Source organism: Anguilla rostrata, chromosome 9, assembly GCF_018555375.3.
Source record: "Anguilla rostrata isolate EN2019 chromosome 9, ASM1855537v3, whole genome shotgun sequence".
Taxonomy (NCBI): Eukaryota; Metazoa; Chordata; class Actinopteri; order Anguilliformes; family Anguillidae; genus Anguilla; species Anguilla rostrata.
In genome coordinates, this window is record NC_057941.1 from 9,426,964 (window position 1) to 9,450,856 (window position 23,893).

A 23,893-nucleotide genomic window follows, 5' to 3' on the forward strand; every position below is an offset into this window, starting at 1 on the left:
GCTGTCACTGCTGGATTAATGCACATTCATTGGGTGGTCATTGTGCTCTCTGCTCAGGCCCAACCACCGCTGTCCAGTTTTCAATGCAGGGATTAGTCTTTCTGATCATGTGGGGATCAGTCTTGTTTTCAGTTTCAGTATTGCACCACATGCACACATGAGGTGCTTTCAGTGAGGTCCTGGTCCTCTGCCCAAATTAGTGAAAAACCCAGGATCAGATCCTCATCTGCAGTGTAAAGCAGGGTTGGGCAGGTGTGGGGTGGGGTGGAGTGAGTGTGGCGGGGTGGTTGTAATGTCCCTGCCAGCCCTGCGAGAAAGCTTTTTGAAAATCGCAAAGCTCCCTTTTGGACCTGCCACTTTCCGGTGTTTGGTGGTTTGTTTGCTCTGTAATCAGCTTACTCCTCAGAACTGTCTCAGCTGCGTCCAGGGCAGAGATCCACTGTCTCCAGGCAGATTGAGACTTCTGGGCACATGACAGGCGTCTGTTTGAAATTTACATGAATTATGTGGGTTTGCAGGGGTGGGGGTGTTTCATGAGCACCAAATCAGCTGGGGGTTGTCTGCATTTCATGGCTTTTTTTACACCATTTTGGGGCTTACTAGATGCATACCTTGGGTTCTTGTTATTTACATTTGTTAAGGAGGAGCTCACACCAGATGTCTCTCCTGAGCCACAGGAGGGGAATAAAAACACCTTTAAATTTTAAATTTTGATATTCCTCCACTGAAAGGCTAACGCGGACATACAGTAATGTACAAATGGCTTTGGCAGTCAAGCAGCGCTACTACAAGGAAGTTTATATTTGTGCTGTTGATCAACTGCCAATGTTTGTCTGTCGCCTTGTGCTGGTCAGCATCTTTAATGACATCTCAGTGATTCACATGTACAGGAAAGGGCATACACATCCAACATAGTGTTAGTCTAACAGAGAGTACGCCTCACTTTCTCAGACTCGGCTGTATGCATAGAGCCCACCCTTTTCTGTTATTAAAGTGTGCATATGAGTTGCCCGTATAGGATATACAGTGCACAGCGAAGGCACAGCCTCGGTTCCTGCAACAATCCAAGGAATTTATGAAGGCCCTGTTATCAGATTGTATGGGCCGAATCAGACCTGGAGCTGCGGTGGATTGGTATGAGGGATTTTATTGGCCGCTTGGTCCCTCCTCCCTTCACAGGTGTCTCGGGCCAAAGACGTGAATTTAACAAGCCTGTGGTCAGAGCCCTCCCACACAGGAACCAGTTTGTTAGGTTCCACACCTCTAAGGAAGATGTGTAATACATAGAGAAGCATGCATACTGGGTTTTGTTTGTGAGGATGCAACTGAACCTCCTCCCTTCCTCTCTGGGCCTCTGAAAATGTGTCCCCAGTTTAGCTGACTGCATTCTATTGGTAGGAGACACTGCATATCACAGCACAGTATGTTAAGTAGAGTGATAGTCTTGCTCATAGTCGCCCAGCTTCCTGAAAATGTAAGCTAAGGAAAGGCCGTATGTGCAAAGAAACATTAAGGGAACAGTCTGGTTTCATTGTCTGCTGAAAATGACTTCCCTTCCCCCCCCTTTTACATTTCTCATGACAGGAAAAATACTTCACCCTGACACTGCATGCACGGCACCACCACATCATACTGTGTGTTTATTGTGAGAAAGTAGGCTATATGATCTATCTGGGCTCATGAATGTGAAGTGGGTGGTGCTGCATTCTGTGTGTGGTGTGATTCTTTGTGCGGCTGGAGGAGTTTGCTGTTGTGTATGTTTGGTGTGCTGTATGTTTCACGTTTTTTTATTTTCTGGCTGGGCGTTTGCACGTGTGTGAGAAGGTGGGTGTGGATGGTGTCACGTGCATGTGTGCGTCTCGCAGATGCAGACAGACTCTCGTTTGCCCCTCCCTCTGGCGCGGCCGTACGGTTGCCATGGAGTCCGTGTCACGCTGAGATACTGCAGATGACGTTCCCTGCTGTGCCGCACGGTGTCCCTGCACAGGCACTGAGACATTATGCCTGGGCAATGCAGTGTATGGTGGTAACATTAGCGAGTAGACCACGTTATCAGAATGATTGCATTCCTGTATAGTTCATCTCCTATCCCTATATGTGCCTAGTTTTGTTATGTTCCCCCAAAAAAAGAACAGAACGAGAGCATATATGATATGAGTGTATTTTGCGGAGTTAGAGTGTAGTGGAGTCATAAGTAAATAGATCAAATGGTAAATGGTAGCCTAAATGGATTTACCACACACAGATCAGTTTGTGAGTATTGTGTATGGACACCATGCAGGCCCTGTGGTACACATTGTGAATGAGTACCCTAGCTGGATCAGGGTGGGTACTTAAATCCAGGGCTTCAGGCTAACTTTTTTCACCATTGTACCGGTACCATCCCGAGAAATTTTTTTACCGTCCTTAAGTGAATGTGGACCATCCCAAATTTAAAAAGTTGAAATGGGAGTGGGGGCTATGTACAGTATGAAACGTATTGTAATTTCTACATGGTGAAACCAAAATATATTTTAAAAATACCCTTTAATAAAAGCTGAGAGTTTGCACTTTAACCACTTGTGAGTTGTTTGATTACAATTCGAAAATTGGAATACAGAGCCAAATCAAGAAAAAAAAAATCTATATCTTTGTCCCAAACATTGTGGACAGGCTGTATGACAGTTGTATTAATAAAATAAGTAAGTACCATAGCAAATGCAACAATATACCCACACCCACGGCAACTCCAGTTACCAGCTACTACCTGCCTGTTTCTAACTATTCCACTGGTATGGGAAGTTCTTTTTTCCTCTTGATTTCTTCCCTCTTCTTTTAAAAAGGTATGCCTCTGTACTTGGGTGCTGAAGCCCAGTGAGTGTTAATAAGTCCATAGTTAGGTTTACTCTGCACTGCTTCTCTCTTGCAGAAGCAGCTTGTGTATGTGAAGTTATTTCTTTTCATTTGTTCCTGGGAAATAACAGGATTACCCTTCAAAATTGGGTGCAGGGTTGTTGTGAGTTGGTCATCATTTGGTGTGCGTTGATATTGATATGGACAGAAGTGTGCCGACAGGCTCTGGAGTAGTGCCTAATGAATTATCGATCAAAAATAAATATGAAATTGGGCCTGGCTCCTTGACAGCAGTGGTGGCTAAAGCACTTGAATTGTGGCCGGACTGTGATGATGGGGCCCTGCCCGGTGACTCTGCAGTCTGATGGACGGTGCTGCCTAGTGTTCTGCAGACCTGCCCAGATCATGGAATGCATCACACATTACAGCATTCCACACCTGCAAAAAGATACGCTCATCATTATCCCCACACAGCTTCATCAAACGAAGAAGGCTTAACTTATCCCCCACCTCTGGCAGTGAGAAAGATCCCCACATGCCAGAAATGGCTCTGATTCTCAAACCTCGTATTGGGACGACGAGAATACTATTTTGCCTCAGGCCTGTCTGTCCCCAAATAATAACTGACTTGTCCCACAGGTGTACTCAGTGTACTCCGAATCACTCGGATGTATCTATTTTATCCTGACACAAGAGATTTGAGTGTCAAACTCACTAAACAAACTAGGTTTGCAATGTGAAACTGGTAAATGCATAGAGTGTGAGATTTAATGAACTCCTAACTGGGTGGAACTACCATGTACTGTCAGTCTCAATTTAAAGACTGTTCCTCCTGAGCAATATACTATGGTACAGTAAGTTGTGAGCGAGACAATAAAAGCACATAATAGCTCAACCCATTTTGGGGTTCATTAGACCTCACCCCCGTCTTGCTACAGGATATGTGCACTGTGCATGGATGAACCTCACCTCTGACCCTCTTTCCCCTCTTTTTGTGTCACAGATCTCTCAAGGAACAGGTTCACGGAAATACCCCCAGAGGTCTGCCACTTTGCCCCTTTGGAGTCGTTAAACCTGTACCACAACTGTATAAAATGCATCCCAGAGGCCATCATCAACCTGCAGATGTTAACCTACCTGAACATCAGGTCAGTGGGGCACTAGCTCTAGTGATGGGAGAGGGAGAGGCTTCATGTATCACATAATGAGTAGAGCTAACACATCATGTCATGCCATTTGATTGGTCATTTCAAGCCTGTAATTGACAGAGCAGTATAGGTGAAGCTACCAGTTCTCTACAGGCTTGCATGCCCTTGCTCTCTAAAACAAATCATTGTGATTGGTTGACTTTTTGGGTGCATGACGGTTCACTCCCAACTTCATCATGGAGTAGCAGCTTGTTTTCTCAGTCTCCTAGTTTGTCTGCTCCAGCTGGTCAATGTTGATATTTTTTTTATTGTGAAAGTCGGAGTGGACGGAGTGTAGCACAGTGGGTAAGGAACTAGACTTGTAACCGAAAGGTCGCAGGTTCGATTCCCGGGTAAGGACACTGCCGTTGTACCCTTGAGCAAGGTACTTAACCTGCATTGCTTCAGCATATATCCAGCTGTATAAATGGATACAATGTAAAAATGCTTTGTAAAAAGTTGTGTAAGTCGCTCTGGATAAGAGCGTCTGCTAAATGCCTGTAATGTAATGTAATGTAATGAAAGTAGTCCTGTTTCAGTTTCAATTCCTGATGTTCTGCTTTTTCAATGGTGAGGGTGAACCCATGCTGTGGAACTTCTGCTTATTATGAAACCGAAGAGTCATGCACTGAAATGCAGACATTCGCTGAACAGGATGTCAGTATCCTCCAACTTTTTGCTGGGGTTAAGACCATTTATAGTGTGAATGAAACAGGGATGGAATGGAACGGGTCCTACCTGAAGTCTGGAATTATTTGGTGTGTTCTGTCATTGTGAACGCTACTCTGGTGCTGCAGGTCTACTGGCTTCCTCCCAGTGGGAACACAATTACCAGTCCCCTGTCCTCTTTCAGAATAAGCACCATATTCCTGCACACATTTTTGGGTCTCTTTTTTTATTTATGATTTTATTAACTTTGTGCAGGTGGCCCCACGACACAGCCATTAAGCAGAGAAGAGCCCTGAAACTTCTGATAGATAATGTCCACACTTCAGTGAATCTTCCGAATTTCCTCTAGTCTGTGAGTCTTCACCACAAGCTAGACGTGGGTCCAGGGCATAGACAGTGGGTTAATATAGTTATGGGAGACTATGGTAGTAGTTTTAAGTGGTTTGCTGTTCCAATCACAGTATTCTCATGGAAAAGTTATTGCTGTGCTCATTATAGTCCTTTGCAGAAAATGTCTGGACCTACTCGGTGTACCTGTCATTGCAAAGTCTCTGAAGCTTTTTAAAAAAATTTTAACTTTCCTACTTTGCAGTCGGAATCTTCTTTCAACACTGCCAAAGTACTTGTTCAATCTTCCCCTTAAAGTGTTGGTTGTGAGCAACAACAAACTATTCTCAATCCCTGAAGAAATCGGGAAAGCCAAGGACCTCATGGAACTGGTGAGCACAGAAAGATATGTTGCATAGTCTGTGTACCTGTTGTAGAGGATGTAACGCTGTTTTTGTGAGTTTGTATTTTTCTCTATGTTTGTATGTCAGCACTGATTTTCAATGTGAGGTCAGGTGTGCAGTTTATTTTCTCATGGACTTGCTTGGATGATTCTGTGTTTCTGTTTGGGTAGTTTTATGTGTACGGGCATATATTTGAGTTTATGTGTCTGTGTGAGCTGTGTCACAGAATCAGACCCGCTTCCTCATGGGCTGAGGCTGAGCTCCTGATCTGTGCTGTCCTCAGGATATCAGCTGCAATGAGATCCAGGTCCTGCCATCTCAGATAGGAGACCTCCATGCCTTACAGGAACTCAACATGAGGCGAAACTGCCTGGAGGTGCTGCCTGAGGGTGAGTATTGCACCCAAAATCCAACTTCTGTGCCCTCTTAGTCCTGTGTCCCTCATCTCTTACTGCCCTCTCCCTCTTCTCTCACTCAACTCAGTCCTTTCCATCCCTCCATCACTCTCCTTGTCCTCTCCCTACTTTCTCACTTCCTCTCTCGCTCCAGCCCTCCCTAAACATTCATCTCTCCTTACCTTCATCATTCCTCATTCTCTCTCTTGTCTGACAGGTTCCCTCTGACTTGACACTACCTTCCTATGTACATTGCTGTCAGTTTTTCTAGTTCTTATGCACTCTTTCTACCAAGTTTCTTGCCTCTGACCTCTCTTATTCCTCTTTCTCTACTCACTCACCCCCTCTTCTGTCTCATTTATTCATTACTCTGCCTGCCCTCTGCCAGAAGAGCAAAAACAAGCCCTTTTTCCTTTCCCTTGCAGAGCTAGCTGACTTGCCACTCATCAGACTTGACTTCTCCTGCAACAAGATCACAGAGATTCCTACCATTTACAGGAGAATGAGGCAGCTGCAGCATATTGTCCTGGACAACAACCCCATGCAGTCACCACCTGCGCAGGTATGTGTGTCCTGTATGGCCTTCAGATCTGCCAATCTGTTTTTTCTTTAATAAAAAGGAAAATTCCTGTAATCCTCTTGACAAAGCTAGAGAAATGGTGCCCTCTAGAGGAAGGATTTGTTCTCACAGTTAGTGGATATTGCATTGCACTTTCCACCATGTGCATGTTGCACATTTCATTGGAGCTCAATGCAATTGTGTTGAATTTTCACATGTATTTTTTTAAATATAGTAATACGTGGTCATGTGATGTTTGAGTCAAATGTTTCTCTATATCATTCTTCAGATTTGCCTAAAGGGTAAAGTGCATATATTCAAGTATCTGAACATCCAAGCTTGCAGAATGGACAAGAAGCCAGACTCCCTTGACCTCCCATCTCTGGCAAAACGTTGCCTTCCACAGCCACTGACAGACAGGTGCGATTGGTTGTACTCTAAGTTGGATTACTCCAACATAGCACACATTTCCAGAGAACGCAACAAACTACACAACTTCTTTCTCCAGCCGTACAGAATGCTCTCCATTTCAGGTGTCCTGTTAGTTTTGAGATGGTGGCAATAACATAGCTAAGATAAACAAGTAAGATTAACTAGAAAGCCTTGAAGCTCTGAAAATTGCCTCTTCTTGAAAATAAGGTGTCACACATTCTCCTCTGGAGAGCTAACGGAACTGGCCGCCCATATTTATTTGAATGAATACACAGACAAAGAGCTAAATTTAATTTAATTTATTTATATATAATAATTATATAATTATTATATAAAATGGACATCCTTCATGAAAATAAACTACTCTCCAAATACCTCTGCCACATTACTGTGGGGAACAGCTAAAGTAGTGCTGAGAGGACAAATCATATCATGTATGATATCATGTATCACATAAGAAAAAAAATAATCTGAAACAATGAATCGAAATATTAAATGTTGCATATGCTAACAACCCCAATGAACAAATCAATAATGGACTAATTATGGTCAAAGTCCAGCTGGATAACATTAAATAATAAAACTCAGTTCCTTATCGAGAGACTTTGAAGTTATGACAATCTTTTATATATCAACAACTCAGGGAAATACCTAGCAAATCTGAAACTGAACTGAAACAAAGATAAATAAATTATTAAATCCATAAGGAATTCAGCAGGGGAAACCATGCAGTCAACCGCAGACATAACACATTCCAATCCTATTGTGGGAAATGGTACACTCCTGACCACAAGCCAAAAATGGCGGATATCAACTTGTTTCTCACCCACTCAAATCTCCCTAAACTAAACAAAAGGACTATACAGTAGACCTGGATGCACCGCTAACTCCTGAAGAATTTCAAAAAGCACGATATCGAATATCAAGTAATAAAGGTCCAAGACCAGATGGCTTCCTCTCTGAATTCTTTAAGGATTTCTGAGCACACACACACAAGCATACAGCTCCCCCATCCCCTAATTTGGATTTTTTATTTTTTTCATTTGCAAGTCATTCTAAATGGACTGCATTTATATAGCGCTTTTATCCAAAGCGCTTTACAATTGATGCCTCTCATTCGCCAGAGCAATTAGGGGTTAGGTGTCTTGCTCAAGGACACTTCGACACGCCCAGGGCGGGGTTTGAACCGGCAACCCTCCGACTGCCAGACAATCGGTCTTACCTCCTGAGCTGTCGCCCCTTGTGTTCTCTGTCATAATTTCTAATGACTCTAGGTACGTAGGGCCCCTTTGTTTTTTCTTGGATGTTTATTCTCCTGCTACTTATTCTTTTTTTCTTATTTTTATTCTGCCTCTCGCTACATTTTCTCCCCTTCAAAGCCTCACAAAATCTAGCAGCCATGTTCAGTATGGGCGCCACATTATTATGCAGGACACCCATGGAACTGACACTCTAGGAAGTAAAAAAACAATTGGAATTGGAAGCTTTAAAACACTGTTGAAGATGTTCTATGGAAAATTAATTTGCTCATTTAATCAAAGTATTTCTCTTTATTCTCTTTCTGCTTTATTTAGCATGGAAGATTTTTACCCCAGCAAAAACCATGGGCCTGACTCGGGCATTGGGAGTGACAATGGCGATAAGAGGTTATCTACGACAGAGGTCTGTATACACAGTAATGTAGGCATGCTATATTTCAGCCAGTTTGCAGTCAGAATCTAGGGCCTCAACTCTCAACATTCTGGTTTGGTAGCTGGCACAGTTATACAGGCTTGACATGCATAGAGCAGAGTGCTTACGCAGAGAATCCTTTATTCTTTAAATGACCGGTTATTTAACCATGAGTTCATTACTACAATGGAGACTTCTTCTACAGCAGGGGTTCCTAACCCTGGTCCTGCCCCCCCATCCATACATGCATGCTGGTTTTCATACAACCTATAATTGCTATTCTTGAAGTATAACAGTTGTTCCTTGATTTTTATTAAACAAATTAATGTCTACTGATGGATGTGTTATACTTGAAACCGATATTCATATAATAAAACTTATTGTACAATCAGAGACCGCGTTATTAGGTACACGTTAATGCAAATAACCTGCTCCTCCAAACAGCGAATCATGTGGCTGCAACTAATTGTATAGAGCATGCAGACATGACGAGGTTGAAGAGGTTTAGTTGTTGTTCGACCACATGATCTAAGAATCTCTGACGGTGGTATGATTGTTGATGCTAGACGTGATGGTTCCAGCATCTCAGAAGATTATTGACTGAAGATTAAAGCATTAATAATTATAAATAATAGCACCCTTACTGCCAACTGAGCATAATTTGAATGCCAGAGCACAACTAAGCATTGTTGCTTACCATGTGTATCCTTATGGCCACAGTCTACCATTTTTCAAATGGATACTTCCAGCAGGATAATGCACCATTTCACAAATCACACGTCATCTCAGGCTGGTTCCAGGAACATGATGGAATGGGTGGTTTGCAGCATCATTATGTGGCCGAAAATCTGCAGGAACTATTGCGTGATACTATTGACTCAATATGGAATGTTTCCGGCACCTTGTTCAATCCATGCCACAAAGAAATCAGACTGTTCTGGAGGCACACGGTTCCTTTTTGACAGAGGTTACATCTTTAATTGGCTATTTACTGGGCCTACAGCTGAAATTATCAAAATACTGATATGCTGAAAGTGTGGACACCTGCTCACTAAAGACTTCAGTGGTAATGAAAATGGTAATGATTCAACTTTGATTAATATTCAGATCTGTTTAGGCTCAAAGTTGTGTAAGAACTTGACTGGGATGAAAACCAGCATACATGGATGGGGGCGCCAAGCCAAGAGTTAGGAATTTACTATATGCCATGACATATGTACAAGAACCACCCACATGAAATGTTGTACACCAGGGGATCTCTTACAGTATTCAGGACTGGAGCATCAGCCCTTTGACCTGCTCCTCTCCTTCCTCTGCCTACCTTTGCCACAGCCCTCAGACGATGACACCATCAGCCTCCACTCTCAGGTGTCAGAGACTGCGCGGGACCAAGGGCGGGTTGACACCCATTCACTGCTCTCCAGGCTGGACCCCAACAAAGGTACCAGAGGCATGTCCGTCACAGTAATAATATGCACTACAGCAAATGAGTTGGCATGCTATGGGCTACTTTGGCCAATTTTCAACCAGGAACTAGGGCCTCTGCTCCACAAATGAAGGTTGGAGTTCAAAACTGTCATAAAGAGCAATACTTGTGATCTGACCCAAGTTCCATTCTGTAGCAGTACTTGGGCTGATTGTGCTTTTGCCTGAATATGTTTTTACATTTTACTTCTATAAACCTTTTTTAATTTGATTTGTAAAGAGATGGCGCATATTTATATATATTTTTTAATTCCACATTTTGGAATGCACAGTTGAAATTTTTTTTTTTTTTACTGCGACATCCTCCATCAAGCTAGGCAGTTAACTTTGTGTTTCTTTGTAGAGCCTTATGACTACATCGACCCAAACCCAGAGGAAGATGCACTGCCGGCAGAGGGGGATGTACAGCAGAGCACTCCCTGTGTTTCATGTATAAAGGTAGGAAACATTAGGAATCCTTTAGAGGTGGAGAGTTAATTTCCTTTCTTATTGTTCATTATTTAGCAGGCACACTCAACCAGATTTTGTATAACCGTGCTTAAAGCCAATGTAAAGGCAATGTTTTGAAAGTAAAAAAGCATGATGTAAAGCTAAGCAAATTAACTGTTATAAAGTCCAAGCTTTGCTTTCCTATCTAATCCTTAATTGATTGCAATCTATTCACAAGGAAGAATAGTGATGAAATTGAGCCCACATGTATGTGTTCAGAGTGTAATGGGAAAAATAAATCGAAAAAGGGAGATTTTAGATTTATTTTAGTTCAGGCAGTTCTGGGTTTTTACCGTATTTATCACATGGAAAGTGTGCACCCACACCAACATAAAAACAAGTAAACGCCTTCACCCTTCCCGCTCAGGGGTTCCAGGCAAAAATAACAAACTATAAAATAATAAAGACAAAAGAAATCAAAACTGAACGCAGCGGGAGCTTTTCAGCTCTCCGCTTGTCTCAGCTCCTCCACTTTTCAGTAGTTTTCTTTCACATTGTCTTAGTGCTCTGGCAAACAAACAGACTTGCTCTCTCTCGCCATGTGCTCCTGGTCTCGGCCATTGAGAGGAGCACACCTTTAAGCACCTGGGCTAATTAGCTAACACAACCCAGATGCGTGTGCTCTCTCCCCCAGCAGGTGTGTGTTCAAATCTGTTTCTCCAATGGACCGAAAGCCACAAAGGGTTTTAAATAGAGATGTAGTTGACTGGGATTGATTCTTTACTGCGCTGTGTTTCAGGAATTCAAGGAGGTACTAAAGTCACACCCCAGCATAGACAAAGAGAACTGGAAAGAGTCCAGGTGAGAACTTTAGCAGCTAAGACTTCTGTACTCTTCCTGTAATGGCAAAGACATGTTCTATAGGAAATTTTTGTTCATTTAACCTCAATTTATTTAAGCGAGGTGTCGTACTGATACCTGGGATTAGTAGAACGAATGAAGTAATGACAAGCCCACATTTTATGCAGTTGAAAGAGAGAGAGAGAGCTCCCTCTTCTCCTGACCCATGATACTTAATGGAAGACCAGGGGAGGATGGTTAGCCTGATTGGGTGAGGGCTAGTTAAAATGTGGACGGGGGGATCAGATAAAGACCTGCTTATCTAAAAGCTGGCAAATTTACTTATTAAAGTGGCCTTATGTTATTGGAAGCAGGGCTAAACCATGATATGATTATCAAAAGATTTATGGTTTTAGCCTCTTTCTAAAGACCAAACATGAGGAGAAATCCAGCTCAGCTATTGAATACCCCTACATTGTGGAAACTTATTCCTGCTTTTAACAACAGAGGTGATGGTTGTAGGCAGTAATTGTTAAGTCCAGCCAGTAACGTAATCTCTACCTTCATATCAAATATGCATGTGACAAGGCCAGTTGTACCATGATGACCTCTGCTTGAAACTGGAACTGCCTCTAAAAATGTGAATTCCAAACTGGCAGGCCTCAACAGCTATCATCGACATAGTCATTAAGACTCCCAGTTGATGATTTCAATCGATTGTCACATTCAAACTTAAAATCAAAAAGGAAAAACCATGATTCTCATGGTATTCTGTGAGCACACTGGGCCCTGAGCCCATATATAGCTTTGTGTTCTGGTGTCTCATCGAACGAGATGATACACCATGATACCTTCTGGTTGTATACATAGATAAGGGCCTCAGTGTGCCTAAGGGTTTTCCTTCTGGTGGCTGTGGAGGGGAGAGAAAGAAAAAGGCAGCTTTCCTACAGTATGGTCAGGTCAAACCTAGCAGGCCACTTACTAATTATGTAACATTGCATGGACTATTTGTAATATTAACACAGTCTAATTTGCAATATCAAATTATATTTATATCAGATATTATATATATATTATATATAAATATATATATTTATATTTATATCAAATTATATTACAAATTATATTCTCAAGGCCATAATCTAAAAACTTGATATCCAACAATAATCTGCTCTGGAACAGTCAAGATTTGAATCTGGACCATAGGGTAGGTCACTGCATTGCAGACTAGGGCTTCAGCTTGATGCCCACCCAAGAGCCCAGATATGCAACATTTATACTTTTTTGGTAAACCGATTTCAGTAGACGTATGATTCGTTCTTGAGAAGATAACAAAACATTTGGTAGTTTAGCACAGTCCCTTTGTGGCCTTCTTGCCTGGACCGTACCTTGCGTGTCTACGGCAGATGTGGCAGATCAGTCTCTATTCTGTCCCCCCTCTCAGTTTGGAAAAAGAACAGCTGGTGGAAGAGGTGGAAGATGAACTCCAAGAGGTAATCGACCTGAAGAAGATTGCTACCCAGCTTCTCCAGCAGGAGCAGCAGAACAGGTATGACTGACTCACCTCTCTCCCAACCTCCCACCACATCTTAACCACAGTTATCCTGCTCTCCCTGTCCTAATTGAAGGCAGCTGCCTTCCCCTGCGTGTGCCAAGTGTGCCAAGTGTCAAGCAATTATATGATATTTCGTGACACTCAATGACATTCAAAATATATCACTGTTGTATTACTTTGGTGTGTTTAATAACCACATTATTTCAGTGCTTCCATTATAACAATAATCACAAGCTACAGAGACTTGCTGGTGACGTTTCAAATTGCCAAATCTTATTTTCCCCTTACATGCCAAGAATGCACATAATTTCATAATCTACTAACATTGCATACTAATTGCCAATCTTCTCATCACTTCCTTCGTTCTTTGCTGCTGTCTTGTTGACCTCCTGTTTTATTGCTTAGAATTTGTTCTTGTAGCTGCGTTATTCTATTGACTCCTGTTCCTGAGTCCCAACTAATCTCACTGTCCTCTTTTTTTATCATTCTGTCCTTCCCCTCCTCGTCACCTTTCAATTCCCCTGCTCTCGTTCTCGCTCTAACTGATGTGCACCTGGCACGGGAACAAGACGGCGGTCCTTAATTTGTAGAGCAGAGAGTCTTATTCATCGGCGGAGGGTGGTGGGCCGAGCGCACAGGTAGTGAGAATAACAGTCTGCCAGAGTGTGGAAGAGTTGCGAATTAAAAGGCTGTGTAGAGATAGTAAGATTGGCTGTATATGAGAATGAGTGTGATAAAGGCTGAGTGTGTGTGTGTGTGTGTGTGTGTGTGTGTGAATATGTGTGTATGTGTGTTCGTGTATGCGTGAGAGACAGAGCGTGACTACAAAATTCAATAGACCTCAGATGGGAGAAACTTATTTGAACACGCATTCATTACAGAATAATAGAATAATAACCGGTTTCATGCTCTGAGAGGAGCAATATAAAGGAAAATTTATCCACCCCTATGGAAAAATCACAAGCCTCCACAAGCCTGTGCATACTTCCGTCATACAGGAAAAAAAAGTTTTCAACAAAGTACTTTCATTACTTTAATGATAATGGAAAATGATCTCTTGTATATTACATTAATGTAATGTAATAGATTTAATATGAAATATATATCCATGTGGTTTTTGAAGTGAACTCCTCACTGATCTTTTTTTTTTTTTAATCTTCAGGTTTCTCAGTCATTCGAGCAGCAGTGCCAACAGCAAACTGAGGTCCCCCGCTCAGTCCGTCAGGAGGTATGACACAAACACTACAAAACGGGTGTTTCTGTCTTCCTGTGAACTGTGTAATTACATTACACAACTTGCCTTTTGGCACGATACACTGCACAGTATTGTTCACCGCCAGTAAAAAACGATGCTCATTTCATCGACCGTCATCAACTGTAATCTGAATTCATATGGGAGGTGCATTTTGTCATTCAGCATGTGTTTTGTTGCTTGTGTTCTTGTGGATAGAACGTGTTGACCTTTGGTGAAAGATTGGTATGAGGGGGATTTCTCCTTTCTCTCTCAGTGCTTCTGTGGAGGAGGGAAGCTCAGCAGGACTGGTCCTCAGTGCACAGGTAGGTGGTGCCTCCACACAAGTGCCCAGTCATCATAGCATTCTCTGGTAACTCTGATCTCTGCCCCCCAGTAGGTTGTGTGTTGTGTCAGGGCACCCCAGGCTTGTATACATTTGGAAGACTCTGTGTGTGTGACTCATTTCCCCATGCTTGTTTCCTTTGGTGTTTGTGAAGGGTACAACTGGGATAGAAAGCATTCATATGATCAAACAGAGCACACTACTGAATCATGAACTGAAGTGACACTGTGTGAACTAAGAGCAAGTTTGATCAAATTATATTGTCTGTCTCTCAAAGTGGATCATATAAATTATACTGTCTGTCTCTCAAAGCTGATCATCTAAAAACTAGGTATCCGACAATGCCCTGGAGTTTTAAATGGGCCAAGGAGATTATTATTGATTTATTTTCTGCATTAGGTCAGCTTCAATGCCTGACTTTAAATCATAAAGCATTTACATCTGGCAGTGTGTCAGAAACCAATGTTCCTTATTTTGCCTAGACAGTGTCTTTCAGAAGTTGTCATTGAAGACAATTTACCCGTGTTTTGGTGCTGAAAGCAAAACCTTTAAAACTTCTCCCAGCAAAACCCAGACTTGACAGCTGAAAAGTGACAGGTCTGTTTGTAGTAAATGTTTCATTGCTTGCAGCAGGCCTTTCCACTAAAGCAGTCACAATATCAATATCAGTCAATTAGTCGAATCGTGTCTCTTCAAATATTTCTGTCTCAGTCACCTATAATTGACATGGTGCACTTAACATAATGCTTTTCTGCTCTGTTCTTAGGATATATTTAAGGATATTTTAGGATATATTTAAAAACACATTGTTTTTTTTTTTGTTTGTTTTTTTAATACAGGAATTTATTGGTGTTTATTTCGAATATTTGTTTCGAACAGGTGAAAATTGGTTGGAAAAAATAGCATATTTCAAAAAATCTGGGTGAAAATTAGATCATAAAAATAACAATGCAAAGATCTGGGTGAAAACTAGATTTTAATACACAACATAGATAGACTGCTTATACTGCTTTTCATTGCATGATCAGCACCTTGTTTGCACTTTCTCCCTGTTTTTCTCTCCACTTTCTATTTCTGGTAGCTTGTTCCGAGCCGTGTTGTGGCTAGCTGAATCGCCTATCAGACCACGCCTGTGCATAGCAATCACTGCTAACCGCTACTTCGTCAAGATTTTGCTCGAAATCATTACTACCTTCTACGACAACTGTAACTAAACTGAGGAGTTGTCGCTTATCTGTATATCAAAACTAAAATAAAATATGGTTAAACAGGGAGCAAAGATAAGCAAATGTATCCATGTCACATAGATTAGACAAAGAATAAATATAAATATTATGTTTAAAGAAATTAGAAATTGCTAGCTAGTTAGTTTACTCAGCAATACATGGACAGTTTTGGCCCATTATGACAGTAGCATTCACTTTCACTGACAGCAGATGAGGCTTTTCTTATTTACGCTGAGAACGATAACATTGTGCGCTAATATTTTCCTTATTTGCTATATCATTAATATTAATCTGGACTGCATACTGGAGTTCGTGCTGTTGACATCTGGATAAGATAGATCCCTGGATAAGATAAAAGCTAGCTAACGTTAGCGTTAACAAACGTTTCCCATTACACATATATTTTAAAGTTAACTATGGATTGATGCTCAATTCATATGTGTAAACAGCTTCAGGTTTGGGTTTTTGAGGAGAATTAAAGAGGCACCTGGCAACCTTGAATTCGGAGCAGTGGGAGCACCATTTTTAACATCAGGCTAACATTAGGCTCCAGAAACATGGGTTAGACTGATGCATGTTAAGCTCGGGCTGACAAAGCACAGCGTAGACTGACGAATGTTGAACTAATGTCGACGAGCTGAGACTGAGAAGTCATTTCAGGGTCGCTTTACACCAGGCAGCTAAAGGTAAAGAGTGCTCACCAGCTGTGTGCCATGGCTGTGGTCAGGTCCAAAAACAGCCTGCTCTCTTTTTTGTCCTTCTTGTTTTTAGCCTACCTCCTCAGTGTCCTTTGATGGGACTCAAAGCCTGGAGCAAACAGAGCTTGAGCACAAGTGGCCTGAAGTGCCTCCAGTACTGAACCAGGGTGAGGAGCGGAGGCGGAGTAAATATTTAAGAAAAGACTATCTAAAGGTATGCTTGTGCAGGTCTATCCAATCTATCCATTCAATAGTCACATCACACCAGTTAATTGGAAACAACCAGTAAATATATCCCCATCAATTACTCGGACCAGACACGAAGCGAGCACGTACAAATAATTTGAATTCTGGACATTCCGGTCAAAAACCAGACATCTGGCAATGTAGCTGGATAGTTAGAGGTATAGTGAGTTACAGGTCCAACAGAAAACAAGCCAATTCCGTGTCACTTTTCATTCCATTGGCAAACTTCAGCTGACACTACCAAGGAAAAGCATTTCTTGTGGTTGACTGTAGTTCTTGAAAGAGCCCTGCCGGCTTGTCAATTTGCTTCGCTGTATCTGGGACATTTCAGCGGCTAGCAATTTAAAAACAAACACTGTGCTGCTCCCCAACATTTTATTCAGTTGTGTGAGCAGTGCAGTGTCAAGGCTGGGGAAGGGAAAAGCCAGGTAAGATATAGCTGTTGTTGTAAAATCTGTCGCGTTCTGTGCTACAGGTAAAACAATAATAGTTTGACATGAAATTTGAGGCAATGAAAATATTAAGTTTTAATAAAACCTTCCAATAAAGTGAGGTCAGCCATAAAAATGAAGGCTTGTGCTATGACTTCTGTGCCCTGTTTATAGCAAACTTTGTTCATATATTTTATATTAAATTGCAATTAACCATTAAATAATCAGGAATAATGAAGCATAACCTGTTTTAATGTTGAATCCAATTGCGAGTTTTATATAATAAATTGAACAATTATAATATTTGTCAATATACTGTATAGGCATTGTATAATTTACTTAAAATTTATAATTTATCAAATAATTTTGCTACTCTTCTTTAAATCAAATTAAGATGAATGAATGGAATAATAAAAGCAGAAACATGCGAAACAAGCTTTACAACTATATTTTCCCATTTACGCTCACATTGTGAACAGTTCAGAGCACTGTTTGGATCCTACGAACAAACTTACATACGAAAACTTTTATAAATCCCACATTGTTTGCATAAATTCATTTGCGAACGATTTAGCTTCAGATTTGTTCAGCTCACGTGTGATAAATGAGGCCCACTGTCTGGCTGCGAACAGATGCTGAAATTCAGATAGGAGAGCATGTAGCTGGCCGCACTCCCCCTGTCTACGCCTCGCACTGCTACGCTGTGACAGTTACTCTATAGCTGTCTGCAGGCTAGTTCTGCGCGCAGTATCACCGCTTACTTCAGGAGAAGTTTGGGTCCGTGGAGTCAGCCTTGAGGAGGGTGCGCCGCTTGGCTACATTAATGATTACCCCAGCACTGGCCAGAGCTCACAATACATATAAATGCTAATGTCGCTGCAGCCCAAGTGGCCCACCCTCTTCTTCTCTGGGTGCTCCAGCCCACAGACTGACGGTGCCCCGTTTCCCGACTGCTGTTGCCCGTTTTTCGTGATCCTGCAGTTTCCAGTTACACACTGTTATCGGACGGCCTTTCTCGCCGCGTCCTGGTGTCGTCACCGCCCCAGCCCAAACTGACGTCACTCCAGATTTCGCCCTATCTTCTGAGCTGACTGCTCCACAAGCAGTCAGTGGCGTGCAGCTGCTCTGCTGGTTGAGCAGGATCGCCTCCGAGTCCTCAGCCTGCGCCAGGGCCTCGCTCAGGTTGCCGGGATGGGCGATGCTGACCGGTTCCCTCGGGTGGAGCGGACGGAGACCCCTCAGGAACGTGTCGAGGGCCAGGCTGTCTCTAGTTGAGTCATCGAGCTGTGCGTGGCTCCTTGGATTAGCCGCTGCAAGCCTACAGGCGCTGATGCTTCCCGGGCCTCCTCTCTTTGAGTATCGGTGTTTTTTGGAAGCGATGACTGATGTGCCCTCCCCCCCAAAAAATACCAGGCAGAGGGAGGTGTCGTTACGGGGATGGGAGTGAGCGACAACGTAGGCACTCTCAGGACTACAATATACACTGTATATACCAGCCTAAATCTTGGGGATGTACGTGTTTACATGCTATATTTCTATATCTATTTTATAACGTATATAAAAATGCAACTTTTGTTTCACTTCATGCTACCGTTCTCTTCCATCTTGCAGCACAAGTGTCAGAGTGCACGAAGAAACTCCAGCAGCAACGATTGTGAGGTGAGAGTGGAATCTGACCATCTGTGTGTGTGTGTGTGTGTGTGTGTGTGTGTGCCTGTGTGTGTTCTGTGTTCTACACTGTTGTTTTGTGTGTGTATGCAAACATGTTTTGGTACCTCAGCCTGTAGCTCATGTTTGGGTTTGATGACAGGCAGGTATATGAATGTATATAGAGGCAACATCAGCTTGTTTCTGTGCTTCTCCCTTCTCCCTACCGCCCTGTAGGTTTTCACTCCAACCCTAACAAAGCACACATCATTCAGCTAGAGCTAGAGATCAGCTAGAGATTTCATTGAGCTCCTAATTAATAGAATCAGGTGTGCCAAAATTAGGGTTGAAATGCCCTACATCATTCTTCTCATTACAGACGGGTGTAAGAAAAAGTGCTAAATACAGTACCTCAGGGACCATAATGCAGCATAAAAACAGCCATAAATAATAAAAAATAGAAATAAATACAGGAATTAAATTTTCAGGAAAAAAAGACAATGAACAATAAATGCTAAGTATGCTTTGCATTCTTTCTGCTTTTGGGATATTTTTCAATGTCAAATTGGACAGCATATGATCCACAAAAACTGTTAATTGGCTTTTGAATAGGCTGTGATCATGTGCACATTGCATGGGAAAGCCCCAAAATTAGCGATCTGCCCTACGAATGGCTGCGATTTATGCCGTGGACCTGGTCTGAGCAGGCAGGTGGCAAGGGTGCACATCACACACCAGACGGATTGGACAACTGTGGCGAGCTGCACCAAAATTGCAGTCCGCTTCTCGGGTCTTGACAGGCACACCCCCAGCAGCGACTCTCCTCCAACTTTGGCGCACGGTGAGCCAGGAAATTACCAGACGGCCCACTGTGCGTCAGCCAGAAGATAGAGCCCTTTGTATTAAAGTTGTTTTCGTAGGCTCCGTGGGAGGAAAAAAAAAGCAAAGGCTTGATTGTATCTGTATGGGCAGTGAAGAAAGTGGGGGTGCATATTTCAGTGTGGTTTGAGTTCCATTTTCTTGGCACATCCAGGTTAAACACCTTCTTTTTTTTTCCAGGAAGGAGTGCGATCTGCAGATCTGAGCACAACCTTAACAGTGTTTGGTTTGAAGCCAAGGTCAGGTAAGTGTTTTTCCTTCATGTGTCACATATGTAAAAAGGGGTTCTAATGCTGCTAATCACTTTTTAGCATTCATAATTTGCTTTGTCAATGGGCATGTCAAAATTTTAATTATAGCCATCCACACACAATACAAATTCCAGGCATGTTGATACTTAGCTTTGCCTTTATGGGGCGGCTCAAGTCCCTTAGTTTTAGCCAGCAAGGTCAAAAGCAGGTGTTGACAGCTTGTGCTCAACCTTCAACTTGTGCCTCTCCCATACACGCCCCTTCTGCCAGAAACCATTCGAGCACTTCCAGAGAACTGTGAATGTGATTTAGCTTGTGTGGAATTTCAGGCTGCCAAGATTTGTTGGACTCTCTTTTTGAAAATGTAACTGACTGTGACACGTTTGATGACTACTTCTTTTGTACTGGGAAAATGCAATATCAGTCAAGCTCCAAATAATGAAAACAGGATGTGAGAAAGCCAGTCATTTTTACAGTGCCCTCCAAAAGTATGGTAACGGTAGAGTGACATTTGCTAATGGACTTTTACAGTTGATGAATGGTAGATAGACGGTAACGTGTATTTGTCTTAATGTGGAGAATTAACTATTGCCGACTCTGGGTGCGAGAATGACCAGAACATTATTGACCTTATTGTTCTGGTCGTTCTCTGGGTAGGCATGCCCCTAGACCTTCAGAGAGGGATGCACTTCTTGGGGTGTATGCATTACTTTTGGTGAAGAGTTGCACAAGCAGTGAGCATCTATTGAACATGTCTTATGACAGGCAATTTTGGGTGTTCTCAAATTACTCCCTGATTCTGTGTTCCTGATGTCACTGCAGCATTTTCCCGGGCAAGTCATCAGGACTACAGTTCCACGGATCCCAGCTTCACTATGCGAAGGAAAATGGAGCACATAAGGGAGGAGATGGAACAGATTGAACTTCTGCGGCAGGTGAGGGGGCATGTAAAACCTGGTCACAACCACCAGCACAAAAAATAACAAGGTTATTTTTTTAAAATGGCTTTACCTTGGTTTTGGCCTCTAACTGAACAATTAAAGTAACTCGCATTTTCTGGATAAAAATCCCACTCTGTTTAAGAATCATTGGTCAGTGAACTTATTGAAGAGACTAAACTTGTAATCAGTGCCTGGCTGGATACCCTCGAAACTACTCTGACCACCTTACGGTCAGAACAAACTAATGTTAAAAAGCAGGTGTCTGAAATGGTGGAAGCTATTAATGGCCACATCCCCAGGCTGTTGCTACTGGAGGAAATTTGTGATGATTTACAACCAGCCAACATTTTGCTTCAGGCTGAAGTTAATCATCTCCAGGGCAGATCTTCCAGCCTGAATTCTAAGGTGGAGAGCAATTGAGAGCTGAGGTGGGGGGGGGGTCTGTTCTTATACTTCACAACAAGCCAAGACCTAACAATGTCTGTAACAAAGACCTGATCCTATGACTCAGCCGCCGGCAAGCCCTGCTGCAATACAAGGGAAACGGGGTTTCATAATGGGGACAATTTGGGACAAATGGCTTCACAGATGTGTGTGCTTAGTCAGGTGTGTTCAGTTGCTTCCTTAGTCCAAAATGGTTTGGGCACGTATGGTTGCCAGAGGCACTGGTTGTCTTGTCTTCATTGATGACGTAAATGCTAATAGCAGCAGCAGTTCAGTTGTAAAGTATACAGAAGCATCTTATCTGCTCAAGTTCAAGCAAATGGCTCCAAACTCATTGGACGGTGCTTCATCCTATAGCAAGACAATGATCCAAAACATACTTCTAAAGCAACAATGGTGTTGCCAAAAACTGAAAAATTCTTGACTGGCCAAGTCATTGACCTGTTCTGAATCCAACTGGACATGGATTTTCATGGAGTTCCACATCATATGCTGAGAAAAGAAAGGCAACTAGCCCCCAAGACAAGCAGGAGTTATAGATGGCTGCAGAGCATCACCAGAGAAGATACTGAGCAACTGGTGATTTCTATGGGTCACAAGCACTTCAAGCTTTTTTTGTTTGTTTTGTTTTTCTTTTGTTTGGGGGGAGGGGTCTGCCAAATCAAGGGTCTTTGTCCCAAACATTATGGAGCTTTCAATGCTCCACTGGAATTATTTAGAAGAGGTTATACTCATGATGAATTTAATTAATTATACACTTTAGCCGCGTTTCCACCAAAATTACCCGGAACTTTCAGTCCCAGGAACTACTTTACCAGGAACTAAAAGGTTCCTTCAGCCAATGGTTGTCTGCGTTTCCACCGGGGTCTAAAGTACCGCGAAGATTAGGCAAATTAGCCCACTGACGTATGAAAAAGCAACGTTGTCGTCGGTCCGTCTGTCATATGATTTCTTCCGTAACCCCATACTACCACCGAAGTAGCCTACATTATTTTCTAATAACCGGGACAGCCCGGAAGGGTTTATTCCACTTATACAACGGTTTACCAACAATGACTATATATGGTTACTTTTGTATTTATTGATTTTCATATATCCTCTCAAACACATTCATTATGTTTTTATGCGAACATTCGCTTTCATGTCTTGACATCCGAAGCGACAGAATGCATTCACATTTATATGTATAACTGGCAACAACAGCAGAAAACATGCACACGTTGTAAACAATTTGCTTTCTCGTCGTCAATTCCATATAGGCTAATGGCAAAATGACAAGAATAGAACGAAAACTCGGACTTGCGTGAAAATGTAAATTAGTAGTGGTACAGCCACCGTTTGCTTTCCTTCGAAGTTACTGCTAGCCGAGCAGCGAAGTGTGCCCTCCAGATGCGAACCATGCACCATAAATTAGTCCATAGTCTTCCTGGTCTTTTCGTGGAATTGAAAAATGGCAGTACAATTGAGTAAAATTACGGCAGTCTGAAAAAGCTAAAGGGAAGATTACTAGAATTAACCTGTTATTTTACCCGGATAAAAAGTGCGGATGGTGATTTCCAGTTTGCTTGTACTGTATCACCAATGTTAATTATGCAGAACTACCGCATACCTCACATAAATGTATCAAACGTTTTGAGTCAATTACAACGGGCTAACAAAGAAAATCCGGAAGAAAATATTCAGCAACCGAATTAATCCGTTTGAATGTTTTGGTAGCCTACGTAATATGCTGTCCCAGCACGAATGCTTAGTATTTTATAAAACGAATACTAAAGCAAGAAAAGAACAGAAGAGCACACGTTATAATTCCAAGACGTTGGCAGGCTATAACGAAAACTAGGCTACTGCGCCGCATAACGTACAAGTTTGATTTGAAGTTATTATGAAAATAAATTGGTTTGCCGCTTCATATTTTCAAACATGGCGAGTAATGGCGGAAAATAAACACAACACAAATGCTGCGAGTACTCGACCAATCAGAAATGTTCAGCGCTGCAAGCTCCACCCAAAAGGTTCCTGTACTTTCGGAAAGTACTACCCCCTGAGCAGGAACGTTTTGGGGGGTAAAACAAAGCCCCCAGAACTAAATTTAGACCCTAGTTCCTGCGGTGGAAACGCTCTGAGTTCCTCAAAAGGTTCCTAGTTCCGGGGTATAGTTCCTGCGGTGGAAACGCGGCTTTTATGACCAAAGGTGTCTGGACACCCTTTGGTCTGGGGTTGTTTTTCATGATTTGGGCCTGGCCCCTTAGTTCCAGTGAAGGAAATCTTAATGCTACAGCATAAAATCATATTCTAGAGAATTCTGTGCTTCCCCTACAGTTTGGGGAAGGCCCTTCCCTGCACACAGCGAAATCCATACAGAACTTGTTTTTTTTTTTTAGAATGGTGGAAGGGCTTGACTGGCCTGCACAGAGCTCTGACCTCAAACCTATCCAACACCTTGGATCAATTAGAGAGCCAACTGCGAGCCAGGCCTAATCACTAAATCAGTGCCTAACCTCACTAATGCTCTTCTGGCTGAATGGAAGCAAATCCCTGCAGCAATATCCCAAGATCTAGTAAATGGATGGTAAATGGACTGCATTTATATAGCGCTTTTATCCAAAGCGCTTTACAATTGATGCCTCTCAATCACCAGAGCATTTAGGGGTTAGGTGTCTTGCTCAGGGACACTTCGACATGCCCAGAGTGGGGATCGAACCGGCAACCCTCCGACTACCAGACAACCGCTCTTACCTCCTGAGCTCTGTCGCCCCTAGTACAAAGCC

The 23,893-nt window shown here is 42.4% G+C and overlaps 1 protein-coding gene across 8 annotated transcripts in view; it reads left to right on the top strand.

Moving 5' to 3' along the window:
* Nucleotides 1-23,893, top strand: part of LOC135262865 (leucine-rich repeat and calponin homology domain-containing protein 2-like) — a 37,106-nt gene that overhangs the window by 7,914 nt on the left and 5,299 nt on the right. For 5 of the 8 annotated variants that reach the window (XM_064350209.1, XM_064350206.1, XM_064350213.1 and 2 more), the window contains exons 2-18: nucleotides 3,836-3,980; nucleotides 5,281-5,407; nucleotides 5,703-5,808; nucleotides 6,240-6,376; nucleotides 6,663-6,793; nucleotides 8,380-8,467; nucleotides 9,809-9,917; nucleotides 10,305-10,399; nucleotides 11,190-11,251; nucleotides 12,675-12,779; nucleotides 13,355-13,423; nucleotides 13,948-14,013; nucleotides 14,294-14,342; nucleotides 16,360-16,500; nucleotides 18,575-18,622; nucleotides 19,670-19,733; nucleotides 20,563-20,675. In XM_064350209.1, coding sequence (XP_064206279.1) covers nucleotides 3,836-3,980; nucleotides 5,281-5,407; nucleotides 5,703-5,808; nucleotides 6,240-6,376; nucleotides 6,663-6,793; nucleotides 8,380-8,467; nucleotides 9,809-9,917; nucleotides 10,305-10,399; nucleotides 11,190-11,251; nucleotides 12,675-12,779; nucleotides 13,355-13,423; nucleotides 13,948-14,013; nucleotides 14,294-14,342; nucleotides 16,360-16,500; nucleotides 18,575-18,622; nucleotides 19,670-19,733; nucleotides 20,563-20,675 — 1,655 coding nt within the window. The remainder of the gene's footprint in view (nucleotides 1-3,835; nucleotides 3,981-5,280; nucleotides 5,408-5,702; nucleotides 5,809-6,239; nucleotides 6,377-6,662; nucleotides 6,794-8,379; nucleotides 8,468-9,808; nucleotides 9,918-10,304; nucleotides 10,400-11,189; nucleotides 11,252-12,674; nucleotides 12,780-13,354; nucleotides 13,424-13,947; nucleotides 14,014-14,293; nucleotides 14,343-16,359; nucleotides 16,501-18,574; nucleotides 18,623-19,669; nucleotides 19,734-20,562; nucleotides 20,676-23,893) is intronic. The other 3 variants (XM_064350210.1, XM_064350207.1, XM_064350211.1) reach the window with 3 other exon arrangements.